Genomic DNA, 13,212 nt, shown 5'->3' with positions numbered 1-13,212 from the left:
TATGATTCCTAACCCCTCTCAACAACTGCCAACTGCTCTCTCTTTCTCTTTTGCTCTGGCTCCTTCAATGATTCTTGGTGGATGACTTACTGATCATTGATCTCAGTGGTGTTGATCGATCTTGGAGAGCTGTCAGTTGCTGACTGATGGCTGCTCCTGTGAGTGGGACTCCTACACCCCTGGTAAGCACAGTGAAGGCTGTCTGATGGTGCTTTTAAATCTGGCAGGCCTTCCCTGAGGGAGGTGATGGGGTTACTGCTGGTGATTCTCTCACCAGTGAACAACAGCCCTATTGTTAACATTGAAGTTCGTCCAATGAGCCTGAGCCAACTCATTGTGGAATCCTTGTTGCTGTGACATTACTTCAGTTTTCTCACAGGGTTTGACAGTACAATGATGAATATTGATTATTTGAATTCCTGACTATAATTGGCATTTATGATTTTTGTGTTAGGTTATAAGAATCTAAGATTAGCTCAACTCAAAATTCAAGTCATGTAGTAATAATATTGGAGTAATGCACGTTCCCATGGCTTTGTTTGTAACCACCTCTTCTCATACATGTACGAGTGATCTTGTGGCTATCTTTTCTGTTGCTCCTGCTATCAGTATGCAGTTATGTCAACAAATGTTCCAGAACCACCAATAAAACTTATCTGTACTGAATTTAGAACATAACCCTTTGGGAGTAATGGGATACAAATCTCTTTGCTAAATCCCACTGAGTTCCTAATTTCAGCCATTTCACTATATGTGGTGTCAGGTGAAGCGTTTGCTCTTCTTTCATTGGGGAAGAGATTCCGAGGAAGAGAGTTCTTGTCTTGCCAGTGTGATACACATCTTTTTTGTACATGGTATTGTTGGTAGAGCTTGGGATCAATCATTAATCTATTCTTCAACTATAGTGCAGCTGAAGGCTTGTAAAGCCACAGTAAGGATTAAAAACACAGTGTTAATCCTTGGTTGAAATAGTTAGAACTATTAAGTATGCTATCTGTGTATGTGACAAATACTTTAATTGTTTAACTAGTTGAGAATGTAGTTGTTATCATTTAGTTTGTCCTGGTGGTTTCAAAAGATGAGTCTATGATCTTGCACAGGAAAATGATATGCTGAGACTTTGCTGCTTAATGATAATTGCTTCTTGTTGGGGATAATGATAGCTGCATGGGATTAAGTGCCTGGTTTGCTTGGCTTAAATTCACCATCACTTTTGTAAGGTAACATACACTTTACAGGATAAAGCAAGAGTGCTAAGAGTAAGTAATTTAATAATGGAACTGCAGGAAAGGCTACCTGTAACTGGATAATCATAACAATGTCTTATTTCCTGAAGGTTTGTGGTTATCGTTTGCGACTCCATTTTGATGGTTATTCTGAGTGCCATGATTTCTGGGTGAATGCGGACTCTCCAGATATCCATCCGGCAGGATGGTGTGAGAAGACAGGTCACAAATTACATCTGTCTAAAGGTGAGAGATATTCTGGCATTAATCTCATTAAACTCACGCTTTGGGTATTTATGAGTAAACTAGGCTATAACCTGACATGCGTTAAATTGAAATGATCTGGTATAAAACTATTGATGGAATCAGAAACAATATCCTGAAATACAGTTATGTATTGGAGGGAAAATGTACATATGGCAAAGGCTTATATCATTTGATTAGTAAGTTTGATGATCTTATTTGATGCCACTTGTGCTAAGTTTGATAAGAGCACATCGATTACAATGTCAGTCAGAACAAACCTTGTGATTGTCAAAGATTTACTTTATCATTAAGTAAGCATGTATGCTGTGCTGAAAACATAATTCATGATTTTGTTTATAAAATTACCTTTTAGACTACATCAGAATACTGTGTGTCTGCTGTGTTAAGACTTTGGGACGTTGTCCACAGGAACAAAAATAGACATTTTCCACCAGATGGCATCATATCAAAACCTAGAATTAGCAAATTTTTTTTGAAAAATATTCAAGTACCCCTTTGGACAAATGTGAAAGTTAATTCAAATTTACAGTGCAGCTTGATATGATTTAAGTGAAAGGAATCAGTTTAGTACAGAATTGATTGATTCTTTTGAGTATAGAATGCTATTGGTGCTAACATTTCAGGATACAAAGAGGAAGAATTCAACTGGCCGAATTATCTGAAGATAACAAAGTCACAAGCTGCACCAAAACAACTCTTCTTCAATCAAAATACAGTGAGCAACTGCATTATTTTTAAGCAATTTCTTACATTTGGCTGTTTGAACAACATAGCTTTCTTCTCAGGTTGATACTAAGGCCTTTCTCATGTAGCGTTAAACATTTTAATCAGCCTGCAAATGAATATAAGAATGTAAGAAGCAGGGGTAGGTAGATGCCTTACTGTCCCTTGAATCTGCTCCACAATTTAATAATAAGGTCATATCTGAACTTCGACCTCAGCTACAGCTTTCTGCATTATCTGCATATCCCTTCATTTCATTTGTATCCACAAATCTATCTTGATTTGTAAATACAATGACTGCAGCATCCATGGCTGTTCAGGGTGGAGAATTCCAAAGACTTGCAAAAGTTTGAGTGAAGGAATTTCTGTTCATCCCAGACCAAATGTTGAAATGCCAGCTGGAACAGTCTTAAATGAATGTTATTTTGCAATTTGAATTTAGTTTGTTTCTGTGAAATCACATTCACTAATTTGAACGATCATGGAGAGCACATTGGGTGCACTGCATCTTCAAGAAGAATACATTGGCATTTGAGGTTCACCAGGATAGCACCAGGGCTCAAACATTACCTTATACCCCGGGTGTTTAGTAGACTAAGGGGTAATGTAGTTTATAACTATATAATGGGAAACATGTTTTATCAAGCAAATGTTCTCCTGGTGAGAGAATATTAAAATTATGACTAGGGTATTCAGAAAGAGACCAAGAAGCAGCTCTCCATGCAAAAGTTAGTAGAAACCTCGAGTTCCCTTTTTTCAAAAGGCAATGGTTGATCAAAATTCACAGTTTTTATTAGATAAGTGGATATGGATTAAAGGTGGGAAAATTGAGCTGCAGGCTAATTAAATTACGTCTACACTCCCTGGAAGTCAGAACAATTAGAGGTGATATTTTTAAAATATACAGGATTCCTAAGGGGCTTAACAGGGTAGACATTGAGAGGTTGTTCCATTTGGCTGTGGAATCTGGAACACGGCGACATGGTGTGAGGAAAAAGGGTATGCTATTTGATAAGGAATAATGTCCTCACTTGTGACAATGTCAATCATAAGACCTTTCTATCCCTGAAAATTGTGGATTCTCCATGGTTGGGTATGTTCAAGGGTGAAGTAGATTTTTGGTGTCTCGGGATCGGACAATATGGGAGCAGGTGGAAAAGTGGAATCGAGACACAAGATCAGCAATGATCATATTGCTTGGAAGATTGCAAGATCTAAGAGTCACGTGATCTTTTGATGCTCTTGTTTGTTATGTTCTTATGTTTTTAGCCATGTTGTAACTCATTGGAAGAACAGTTCAGAAAGGCTGAACAGAGACTATTATTCCCGTGTTCCCATGAATATGTCAGCATTAATGGAAACTTATTTGACTGTCTTTCTATGAGACGCCTCTGGTTTCTCCTCTGGTGTGGAGACTGAAGTTAAGCCACTACCAGTTGTCTCTCTCTAATGAGGGAGTAGGACAATGGTGACTTTATGTTTGTGGGGAGGTGATGGCCTAGTGGTGTTATCACTGAACCATTAACCAAGAGATACATGTTCAAATCCCGCCAAGGCAGATGGTATTGATTTCAATAAAGTTCTAAATTCAGAGTCTAAAGGTGGCTATGAATCCATTGCCGATTGTTGGGTTAAAAAAGGTTGATTTACTAATGTCCTTTAGGTAAGGAAACTACCACCCTTACCTGATGTGGCCTCTGTGTTACTCACAGCAATGTGGTTGACTGTTAACAATTATGAATAGCAATAAATGCTCGCCTGGTCAGTGATGATGTCATCCTGTGAATCACTGAATAAGAGAAAAAGGCCATGAAGATGGTTGGTAAGAGAAGTTGAAAGAAGTATATTATTGAATGAGATCATTGTTTTGGAAAAGGCAGAAACTGAAGGTGCTTTAATATGATTGATGTTGTTCCTAGGAGTTTATGAAAATTATCATTAAAACTTACATGCGTACAGTCTAATTATGATTACAATAGTTCTCATGTTTGCATGGTTTTTGTAATTTGTGTAGTGATGAAGAAGTTTGAAACGAGTGAAAGTGACTTTTAAAAAGTGATGTTGGAATAGCTGAGCCAATTTTACAATAGTTGAGTTGATGTTAGGCAAAATTATTGAATGTCATGATGTTTTAATTGTAAGTTTTCTTTCAGATGATTACCCCTTCGGGATTTCGTACTGGAATGAAACTGGAAGCAGTTGATAGAATGAATCCATCTCTAATCTGTGTTGCTACAGTGACAGATATAGTTGAGAACAGGTTCCTGGTCCATTTTGACAACTGGGACGACACATATGATTACTGGTAGGCTTTTCATTTTGCCATAGATTTTGGGAAAGCTACAAAGAAAATAAACTCAAAAAGGCACATAAAAGGCATTATGGAATGAAATGTAAAAAGGTAGCGGTGAAAGAAGAATACTGCCAGTGCATGACAACTTAAGGAAATTAGGGATATAAATGGGATGTAATCATGGATGGATGAAGGTTTATTTAAATAAGAAATGGACAACGGAAATGTGAGTTATGCTGAGGGATTTTTGATTTGTCCATGTTGTTTCTTCCACAAAACTGATTTTCTTTTTTGCCTTTTCACTCCATACTTCAGCATCATACCTCATTTAAACAGGCTTATTGCTCTTGAGCCACCTGGTGATTCAAGTCAGTAAGAGTTACCTGAGATGTTTGACTGATTATTTCCTATTCTCACTGGTTCCATTTGATGTTTGGTGCTAACACAGCTAAGGTCAATAATTTATTCTGTGAGCAATTGAGAGTAGACACTTACATTTTATCCATTGTGAGAGCCATGATCTTTAAGATAATTTGATTCTTACAATATCCCGTGGTTTCAGTTACATCATCATTAGAAATGTTTGGAATATCAGAATACAATAATAATTTATTGTCACTTGTATCTTTACAAAGAATACAGTGAAAAGTGTTTTAAGTTGCCATACTCCTTGCCTATATTAATAACAAAAATTATATATTAAAATAAATTAAGACCACCTTTGTTCAATTCATGGTTCAGGGGTTCCTAGTGTTGCGGAAAAGACAGTAACCACATTCTCCGTCATTGTAGAAAGCCAACCTTGTAGCCGCTGAATCTTGGGCTGTTCGAATCCCAAAGTGGCTATAGAGACGCCACCTCAAGGATATAACTCATTGCTGAACCTCCTGCTGAAGTAAACCACCATGCCAGGCCGTTGGAATCCCTGGCTGGAGGACACTGCAGAAGCCACCTCAAGGAATTCCAGGCTGTTGGAATCCCAGAGCGAACTCACTGTGCTGCCGAAAATGCCAATGCCAGAATTTCAACAATTCTCAAAAAGGCTGTGTTAGATTTGGGTTGTTGTAGTAGCTGAGCTGTTAATGTCTAGGATAGATTCTCACTTCATTTGGTCAATGCACTGTTTAGAATATAACTCCTGTCTAATTTTAAACTGAGATTGAAAAATGGTAATTACATGTTGGTTCTACTTGTATTTACTTGTATTCTACAGGTTCTATTGGTAAAACCAATATCAAAGCTAATACCAAAAGAGTACTAAGTAACTACCAGAGGGATGGGCCTATGTACAGGCATAAAGTACCTTAATGTATATCTTGAATCTTGTCAGTTACAATTCACATTTAACATCTATTGATCTCAGAATGTGTCGTAATTGCAACTAAAATCTTGATTGTTTCATTTTCTGCCAATGTTTAAAAATAGCAATACTAATGTACTAATTGTTTTAGCAACAACAAACCAAGAGAACAGATAGATTATCTTCCTCTAACTCAACAATTTTCTTCACTAGGTGTGAAGCTAGCAGTCCATACATCCACCCTGTAGGTTGGTGTCAGCAGCACGGTAAACAACTGACGCCTCCACAAGGTAAGTGGAGAATATCAACACTTCACTGTTCAGAATCTAAAGCTTCCAATTTGATCTGTAGTCCAAATGGTTGAGGTAAGTGGAGAACACACGGAGAAAGAACTGTGAGCAATGAGGGAAGAAAATCAGAGCAGGACTTACACACTTAATGGTAAGGTCCTGGGGAGTGTTGTTGAATAATGAGATCTTGCAGTGCAGACTCATAGTTCCTTGAGAGTAGAGTCGCGCTAGATAGGATTGTGAAGAAGGCATTTGGTATGCTTTCCTTTATTAGTCAGACCATTGAGGATAGGAGTTGGGAGGTCATGTTGTGGCTGTACAGGACATTGCTGTTTGGAATATTGTGTACAGTTCTGGCCTCCTTCCTATTGGAATGATGTTGTGAAAACTTGAAAGGGTTCAGAAAATATTTACAAGGATGTTGCCAGGGTTGGAGGATTTGAGCATTAGGGAGAGGCTGAATAGGCTGGGGCAGTTTTCCCTGGAGTGGCGGAGGCTGAGGGGTGACCTTATAAAGGTTTATAAAATCATGAGGGACATGGATAGGATAAATGGACAAGGTCTTTTCCCTGGAGTGGGGGAGGCCAGAACTAGAGGGCAAAGGTTTATCATAATCCAACCAAGAAGAGTCAGCATGGCATCATGAAAGGTAAGTCATATCTGACTAATTTATAAGAGTTTTTGGAGGAAGTCTCAATGAGAGTGAAAAAAAAGGGGAACCAGTAAATGTATATGGACTTCCAGAAAGAATTCAACAAGATACCTCACAAAATGTTAAGTCATAAGAGCCCATGGTGTTGGAGGTATTATGGTGGCATGGTTAAAGAATTGATTGATGGGCAGGAAACAGCGAGAGGGGATAAGAGATTCTTTTTCAGTTTGGTGACTGGTGGGGCTCCACAGGGATCACAGCTGTTTACAATAGTTATTAATGACTTGGAGGAAGAAAGTGAATGTACCGTAGCCACATTTGCAGATGACACATAAAGTTGGTGGAACAGCAGTTTGTGATGGGGATATAAACAGCATACAGAAAGATATTGATACATTACATAAGTGGAAAAAGTGATTTGCATATGGAGTATACTGTGGGGAAAAAGTGAAGCTGTTCCCACCCTGGTTTTACTCTCTTCCACCCTTTTCTACCAGGCAGAAGATACGAAAGTTTAAAAACATGTACCAACACAGTTAAGAACAGCTTCTTCCCCGCTGTAATTAGACTTATGAATGCAGCTCTCATATATTAGAGTTTATCTTTCTTTGCACCTTCTCTGTACCTATAAGAATACATTCTGCATTCTGTTTCCTGTACTCATGTAAGGTTTTTTTGGTCTGGTTAGCGTGCAAAACAATACTTTTCACTGTATCTTGATATATGTGACAAGAATAAATCAAATCAAATCGAAAACAAGATAGCCAAAGAATGGTAAGTCCTATCACGTTTTGAATGTTCCTTTTGCAGCCAATGCATCCCATCAATAGTCTACCCTATTCCTCTCTGTGTTCAAAGAATAATGGGATAATTGACCCTGGCAGTAGTCTCAGGTTATCTGGAGACACATCCTGTAGTTTTCAAGTTGGAAATTTAATTAGTGACGCGCTGCTTTGCTTAAAAGTTAAAACCTACCTAAAAGTCTGTTCCTTGGTACTGTTGTAATCCTGGACCAGACTGCTGAATTTATGTTCCAATCTGGAGACGGACCAGTAGTTTTATTTTGTACAATTTGAAAAAGTGTAAGATCCAGGTGCTTACTCAGAGAATAAAGCCACAGGTTCCATGGTTTTGAACAAAGAGTAAAAGTAATCAATCTACAATATCGACACAATTTATATTCTAATATCCAGATTTAATGTGGAGTTAATATGAGTAACAGTCAAAAACTCCACTGGGCACATCAAATAGCAAATGCAGTTCGGACAGATTCCATAGATTTTTCAGCAAATCCCCAAATATTAGTAAAAAGTTAGATTTCAGTCATCATATCTCATTAAAACTTCACAAGAGATTTCAATGCTTCTCTTCTAAAGAGCTAGCTTGAGACTTCCCTCAAACATCGCTTCACCAAGGACTGCCTCAATAATGCTCATGTTCTGTTGGTGTACTGTCTTCTCCTGAATCCGTGTTCCTCTGGATTTTGGAAACTACACTCCAGCATTGAGGTGCAGGTGTGCTTCAGCTATTCATAGGCAGCTAACTTCACTCAGCCAGTTTTTCCTTGTTTATTCTTGAACTTTAACCTTGCTCAGCTTAGGAACCTTTCACACCACACTTCTTGGATGCACTGAAGTATGAATTGCTTGCTGGTTTCTTCAGAACCCCACACACCTATCAGGATGTTTCTGAGCTTTAACTCCAACACCTCACTGTACCTGCAGCCATCCCACACTTCTGCTACAACCACTGCCCTTGTTCCTTGGCAGGATTGAATTTAGCAGCCTTAAGGTGTCAGCTGTAGCAACATCTTATGCAGAGGAATCTTGATTATCCAAATATCAATTATCTGAATTTTGGATTATCCAAAAGGGATCTCAAGGTCCTGATAGAAACATTACGTCAAAGAGCTGTTTCAACCCTGGCGTCTTTTGTTTACAGGTACAATGATTAAAAATGAACTCGGCTCACTGAAATGCTGCTGAGAACAGTCCTGGACAGTCCAGGAACCGTCTCCAAATAACTAACCTCCTGATCTCTCTCTCACTCTCTCACTCTCTCTCCCTCCCACACTTTCCCTGGAGTTCTATACAAGGGTCTACCCTTAACACCGCCTTCTCCAGATGATCTCTCAAACATTGTCCTGTACGTGGCAAAGGTGGAACCTGTCAAAAAGTTGCAATAAAAAGTTGTGTGTGTGTGTGTGTGTGTGTGGGTGGGGGGGGGGGGGGGGGGGGGGGGGGGGGGGGGGGGGGGGGGGGGGTGGGGTGGAGATGTGGGGAGGTGGGGGTGAAGCCATTGGCAGGTGTTGGATGGTGGGGGTGGACGCGGTTGGGGCAGACGGGATAGCGGAACGGGTAGGGTGGGGGTTGTGGGATAGAGGTGGGCAGGGGGTGGCAGTGGGGTTGGGGGCAGGCAGGCGGTGGGAGCGGGTGGTAGACGGGGGCTCACACATGATGTGCTGCTGCCTAGTCTCCTGAATGGGGAGTACACTTCACAGAAATCTCTGAGCCCCAGAGGAAGATCAACTAACCAAATAGTCGATTATCCGAATGAAATAGTGCCCACCGATCTCGTTCCAATATTTAAGGTTCCTCCATATATATTTGTTCCCTAAATGTTCCAGCATTCACAGCTTGCTGACTCCAACATGAAAAACTGCATGCAATGAAAAGAGGACTGTAGACTTAAATATTTTTTCTTTTATTCTAGGTTACCCTCATCCAGAACATTTTTCTTGGGACAAATATTTAGAAGAAACTGGATCTTCTCCTGCTCCTGCTCGTGCATTTAAAGTTGTAAGTGACGTGGCTTTAATATTTACTCAAGTTGTTAAAGGTGCTTTGAAAAAGATTTTCACACATTCAATTTTACCTTATATCTTGTATAATAATTTTGAAGTTTCAACTATAGTCAAATCTTATCTCCTTGTGTTTCAGCGCCCTCCACATGGTTTCCAGAGAAACATGAAGCTGGAGGCTGTAGACAGACGCAATCCAGCGCTGATTCGTGTATCTACAATTGTAGATGTTGATGAGCATAAGTTAAAGGTAGTTCAAAAGCTTTTATTTGGGAATAATTGGCACTTTTAAATATGGGGAGAAAGGGAGGACTGCAGATGCTGGAGATCAGAGTCGAGAGTGTGGTGCTGGAAAAGCACAGCAGGTCAGGCAGTATCCGAGGAGCAGGAGAGTCGATGTTTTGGGCATAAGCCTTGATGCCTGATGAAGGTTTATGTCTGAAACATCGACTCTCCTGCTCCTCGGATGCTGCCTGACCTGCTGTACTTTTCCAGCACCACACTCTTGAGTGGAAGCAATGTGTATTATCTACAATTTACACTGCTGTAACATAGGCAGCGTCTTTCCCACCCACAACCTGTATCATTTGGAATCATGAGTGTAGCAGACATGTGGCAACATCAGTTTTCCTCTAAGCCACTGTAGTGATTGGGAACCAGGTGCACTGCAATGACTATGAGGTTCTTGATTGGATTTGTTAACTTGGGACAATCAGGAAAGCCTTGACTGATGAGTACAACTGAGGGATTAGAATCTCCTCAGTTGAGGACTGACTCCAAGCTGGCTGGCCACAGCCAATGTACTGTGCGCTAGTGAATAAAGGGTAACTTGGTGATGCGAACTGGTCTCTCTGCAGTTATTTCAGCCACCATTCTGGCATGGAAGTGTATCGCTGAACTTGCCTGTTGTCGGTTCAAAATTCTGGAACTCATTTCATAACAGCACTGAACTCATCAGACAGTGTTCTAAAAGGTGGCTCACTGTTTTCTCAAAGGGCAGTTAGCAAGCATAGTATATGCTGACCTTTCCAAAAACATTCAATCTCATGAATTAATAATGAAAGTTTTAAAAAAAATCCATTTAAGTTTTATATTTTTCTATTATTTTTCTATGCAGATCTATTTTGATGGATCATCCTCTGCCTACAGTTACTGGGTAGATACTGATAATCCAGACATACATCCTGCAGGGTGGTGTGCCAGAACAGGACATTATCTCCAACCTCCAATTAGTGAGTACAGTGGACTTTGTTCCCCTCAACTCCCAATATCAAAATATTTTATATTAATTTCAAGGTATAAGCTAACAAAGGTAGTTGTTCTGACTTTTATTTTAATTCCACAAGACATTGTGTACTTATTATTGCAGATCCAGATGTCATTAGTAATTTTAATGTTTACCTGTAACTTGACCTGTACCTCTTTATAAGGAGAACTGTAGTACTGTGGTATTTGTTAAAGAATAAAGGAATATTTATTTATTTACAATGCTATAAATTTGCATTCATTCTGATTTAGGAACTTCAGTGCAGTAGACAACTTACCAATCAGTCTGTGAGTTGTACATGCATAGAAAGCATGCAGGTTTAATGAATAATAAACAGGTTTCTGTAAGGTACCATTGTATTTGAAAATCAACAAACAAGTTTGGGAAAAAAAAAGTTGATCAGGAACTTTGTTTAAAGGTGCTGCTGCCATTTCTTTTCCAGAACAATCGGATGCTTTAACTGAACCTGGACAAAGAGGATGTCCAACTCCGGGATGGAAAGCTATTAGTCATACAAAAAGTTCTAAATATACCACCCATCATCGGTGAGTACCTGTTGAGCTGGCACAATGGCTCAGTGCTAGGGATTTGGGTTTGATTCCAGCCTTGGGTGACTTTCAGTGTGGAGTTTGTACATTCTTCCCTTGTCTGTGTGGATTTTCTCCCATGGTCCAAAGATGTGCAGTTTAGGTGGAATGGCCCATAGTGTCTGGGGATGTGTAAGATAGATAGATTAGCTAAGGGAATTGCAAGGTTACAGGGATTGGTGAGAGAATGGGTCTGGTTGGGATGCTTTTCGAAAGGGTGGTGTGCACTTGATGGGCTAGGTGCCGACTTTCACAATGTAGGGATTCTATGTTAAATTTAGGAATAAGCCAACCATCCAAAGATTTTCAGCAACCTACCAGATTCTTAACCTTTAATAGAACATCTCATTTCGGTTAATGCGAACATGTTTAGAAAGATTAGATTACCTACAGTGTAGAAACAGGCCCTTTGGCCCACCAAGTCCACACCGACCCGCCAAAGCGCAACCCACCCATACCTCTACATTTACCCCTTACCTAACACCAAGGGAAATTTTGCACGCCAATTCACCTGACCCGCACATCTTTGGACTGTAGGAGGAAACCGGAGCACTGGGAGGAAACCCACGTAGACACAGGGAGAACGTGCAAACTCCACACAGTCAGTCGCCTGAGGCGGGAATTGAACCCGGGTCTCTGGTGCTTGAGGCAACAGCGCTAACTACTGTGCCACCGTGCCACCCATAAAGAACATTAGTGAACCAGATGGATTTTTCTGACAATCAACAGTGGATTCCTGGTCATCATTAGATGCTTAATTCCAGATTTTTTTTTTATTGAATTCAATTTCCACCATCTGTCATGGCAGGATTTGAACCCAGGTCCTCAGAACATTACCTGGGTGTCTGGATTAATATTACAGTGATTTAATCATGAGGCCATTGCCTATAACAGAGTAGTAGTAATAATTTCCTTATTACAAGTGTATATATGAACAAGGGCTGGTTAGCTCGGTTGGTTGCATACCAGTTTGCAATGCAGAGTGATGCTGACAGTGAGTTCAATGCCTGCACCAGCTGATGCTCCCATAAAGGAGTCTCCTTAACTTCTCCTCTTGCCTGAGACACCCTGATGCTTAGGTTAAACCACCCATACTCATCTCTGTGTAGTGAGAGAGCAGTAGTATGGTCTGGTGAGTCTACAGCAACTTTACCTTAATTTTTAAATGCTGTTCATATATGTCAAAGTTAAAACTCAGTGTAGTGTTATCATGGGGAGAATCTCACAGGGATCTGAGGGATGTTAGGCAGACTCAGTGCAGTAGGTCAGTGGCAGTCTTCAATAACAGTCCAGGATACTGGCATATTCATGAGTTTGCTCAGGATGATTCCAATCAGGAGCTCCATGCCTCTGTCGACTGGGGACTTGGACATGGTCTGTCCTGTAGCTCCATTGCCGCCAGTTTGGGAGGTAGGGCTAAAGCTGTTGGGAAAACGTACAACTTCCACTCAGGGATCTTGGCATTTCTTGTTCGGGCATGTCTGTATAAGTTGTTCAAGGGGGTCGGGTCTGTTAGAGAAACTAAGGGTAAAGGGGGAGTTGCTGAGAGGGAGGTGGGGTGTAGCAAGGTGGCCATTGAAGCGGGAGTGGGGTTCAGCAAGTTCATCTTCAGAGTGGGCCTGTAGGCTGTGGGTAATGGAGGATTACAGTTGTGGGGGGAGAGGTGGGCAACAAGGCCTGCAAAAGGGAATATGGTAAAGCATGTCTGGGCAAGGGATAATTTGGGAGGGAGATCATCCTGAGCCAGGAGCATCCTGGCTTCAAGAGGAGTGCAGTGTATGACCACACTTGGCATGGTCACCTCATA

At 40.5% G+C, this 13,212-nt stretch overlaps 1 protein-coding gene across 1 annotated transcript in view; it reads left to right on the top strand.

Moving 5' to 3' along the window:
* l3mbtl1 (L3MBTL histone methyl-lysine binding protein 1) overlaps positions 1-13,212 on the top strand; it is a 43,889-nt gene that overhangs the window by 14,780 nt on the left and 15,897 nt on the right. Inside the window, exons 4-11 of the mRNA XM_060835921.1 lie at positions 1,337-1,472; positions 2,117-2,208; positions 4,370-4,521; positions 6,023-6,099; positions 9,464-9,549; positions 9,691-9,801; positions 10,669-10,783; positions 11,261-11,363. Of these exons, the coding sequence (XP_060691904.1) occupies positions 1,337-1,472; positions 2,117-2,208; positions 4,370-4,521; positions 6,023-6,099; positions 9,464-9,549; positions 9,691-9,801; positions 10,669-10,783; positions 11,261-11,363 (872 nt within the window). The remainder of the gene's footprint in view (positions 1-1,336; positions 1,473-2,116; positions 2,209-4,369; positions 4,522-6,022; positions 6,100-9,463; positions 9,550-9,690; positions 9,802-10,668; positions 10,784-11,260; positions 11,364-13,212) is intronic.

Source organism: Hemiscyllium ocellatum, chromosome 15 (assembly GCF_020745735.1).
Source record: "Hemiscyllium ocellatum isolate sHemOce1 chromosome 15, sHemOce1.pat.X.cur, whole genome shotgun sequence".
NCBI lineage: Eukaryota > Metazoa > Chordata > Chondrichthyes > Orectolobiformes > Hemiscylliidae > Hemiscyllium > Hemiscyllium ocellatum.
The sequence above is the reverse complement of the archived record's forward strand: the minus strand, read 5'-3'. Positions and strand labels throughout refer to the sequence as shown.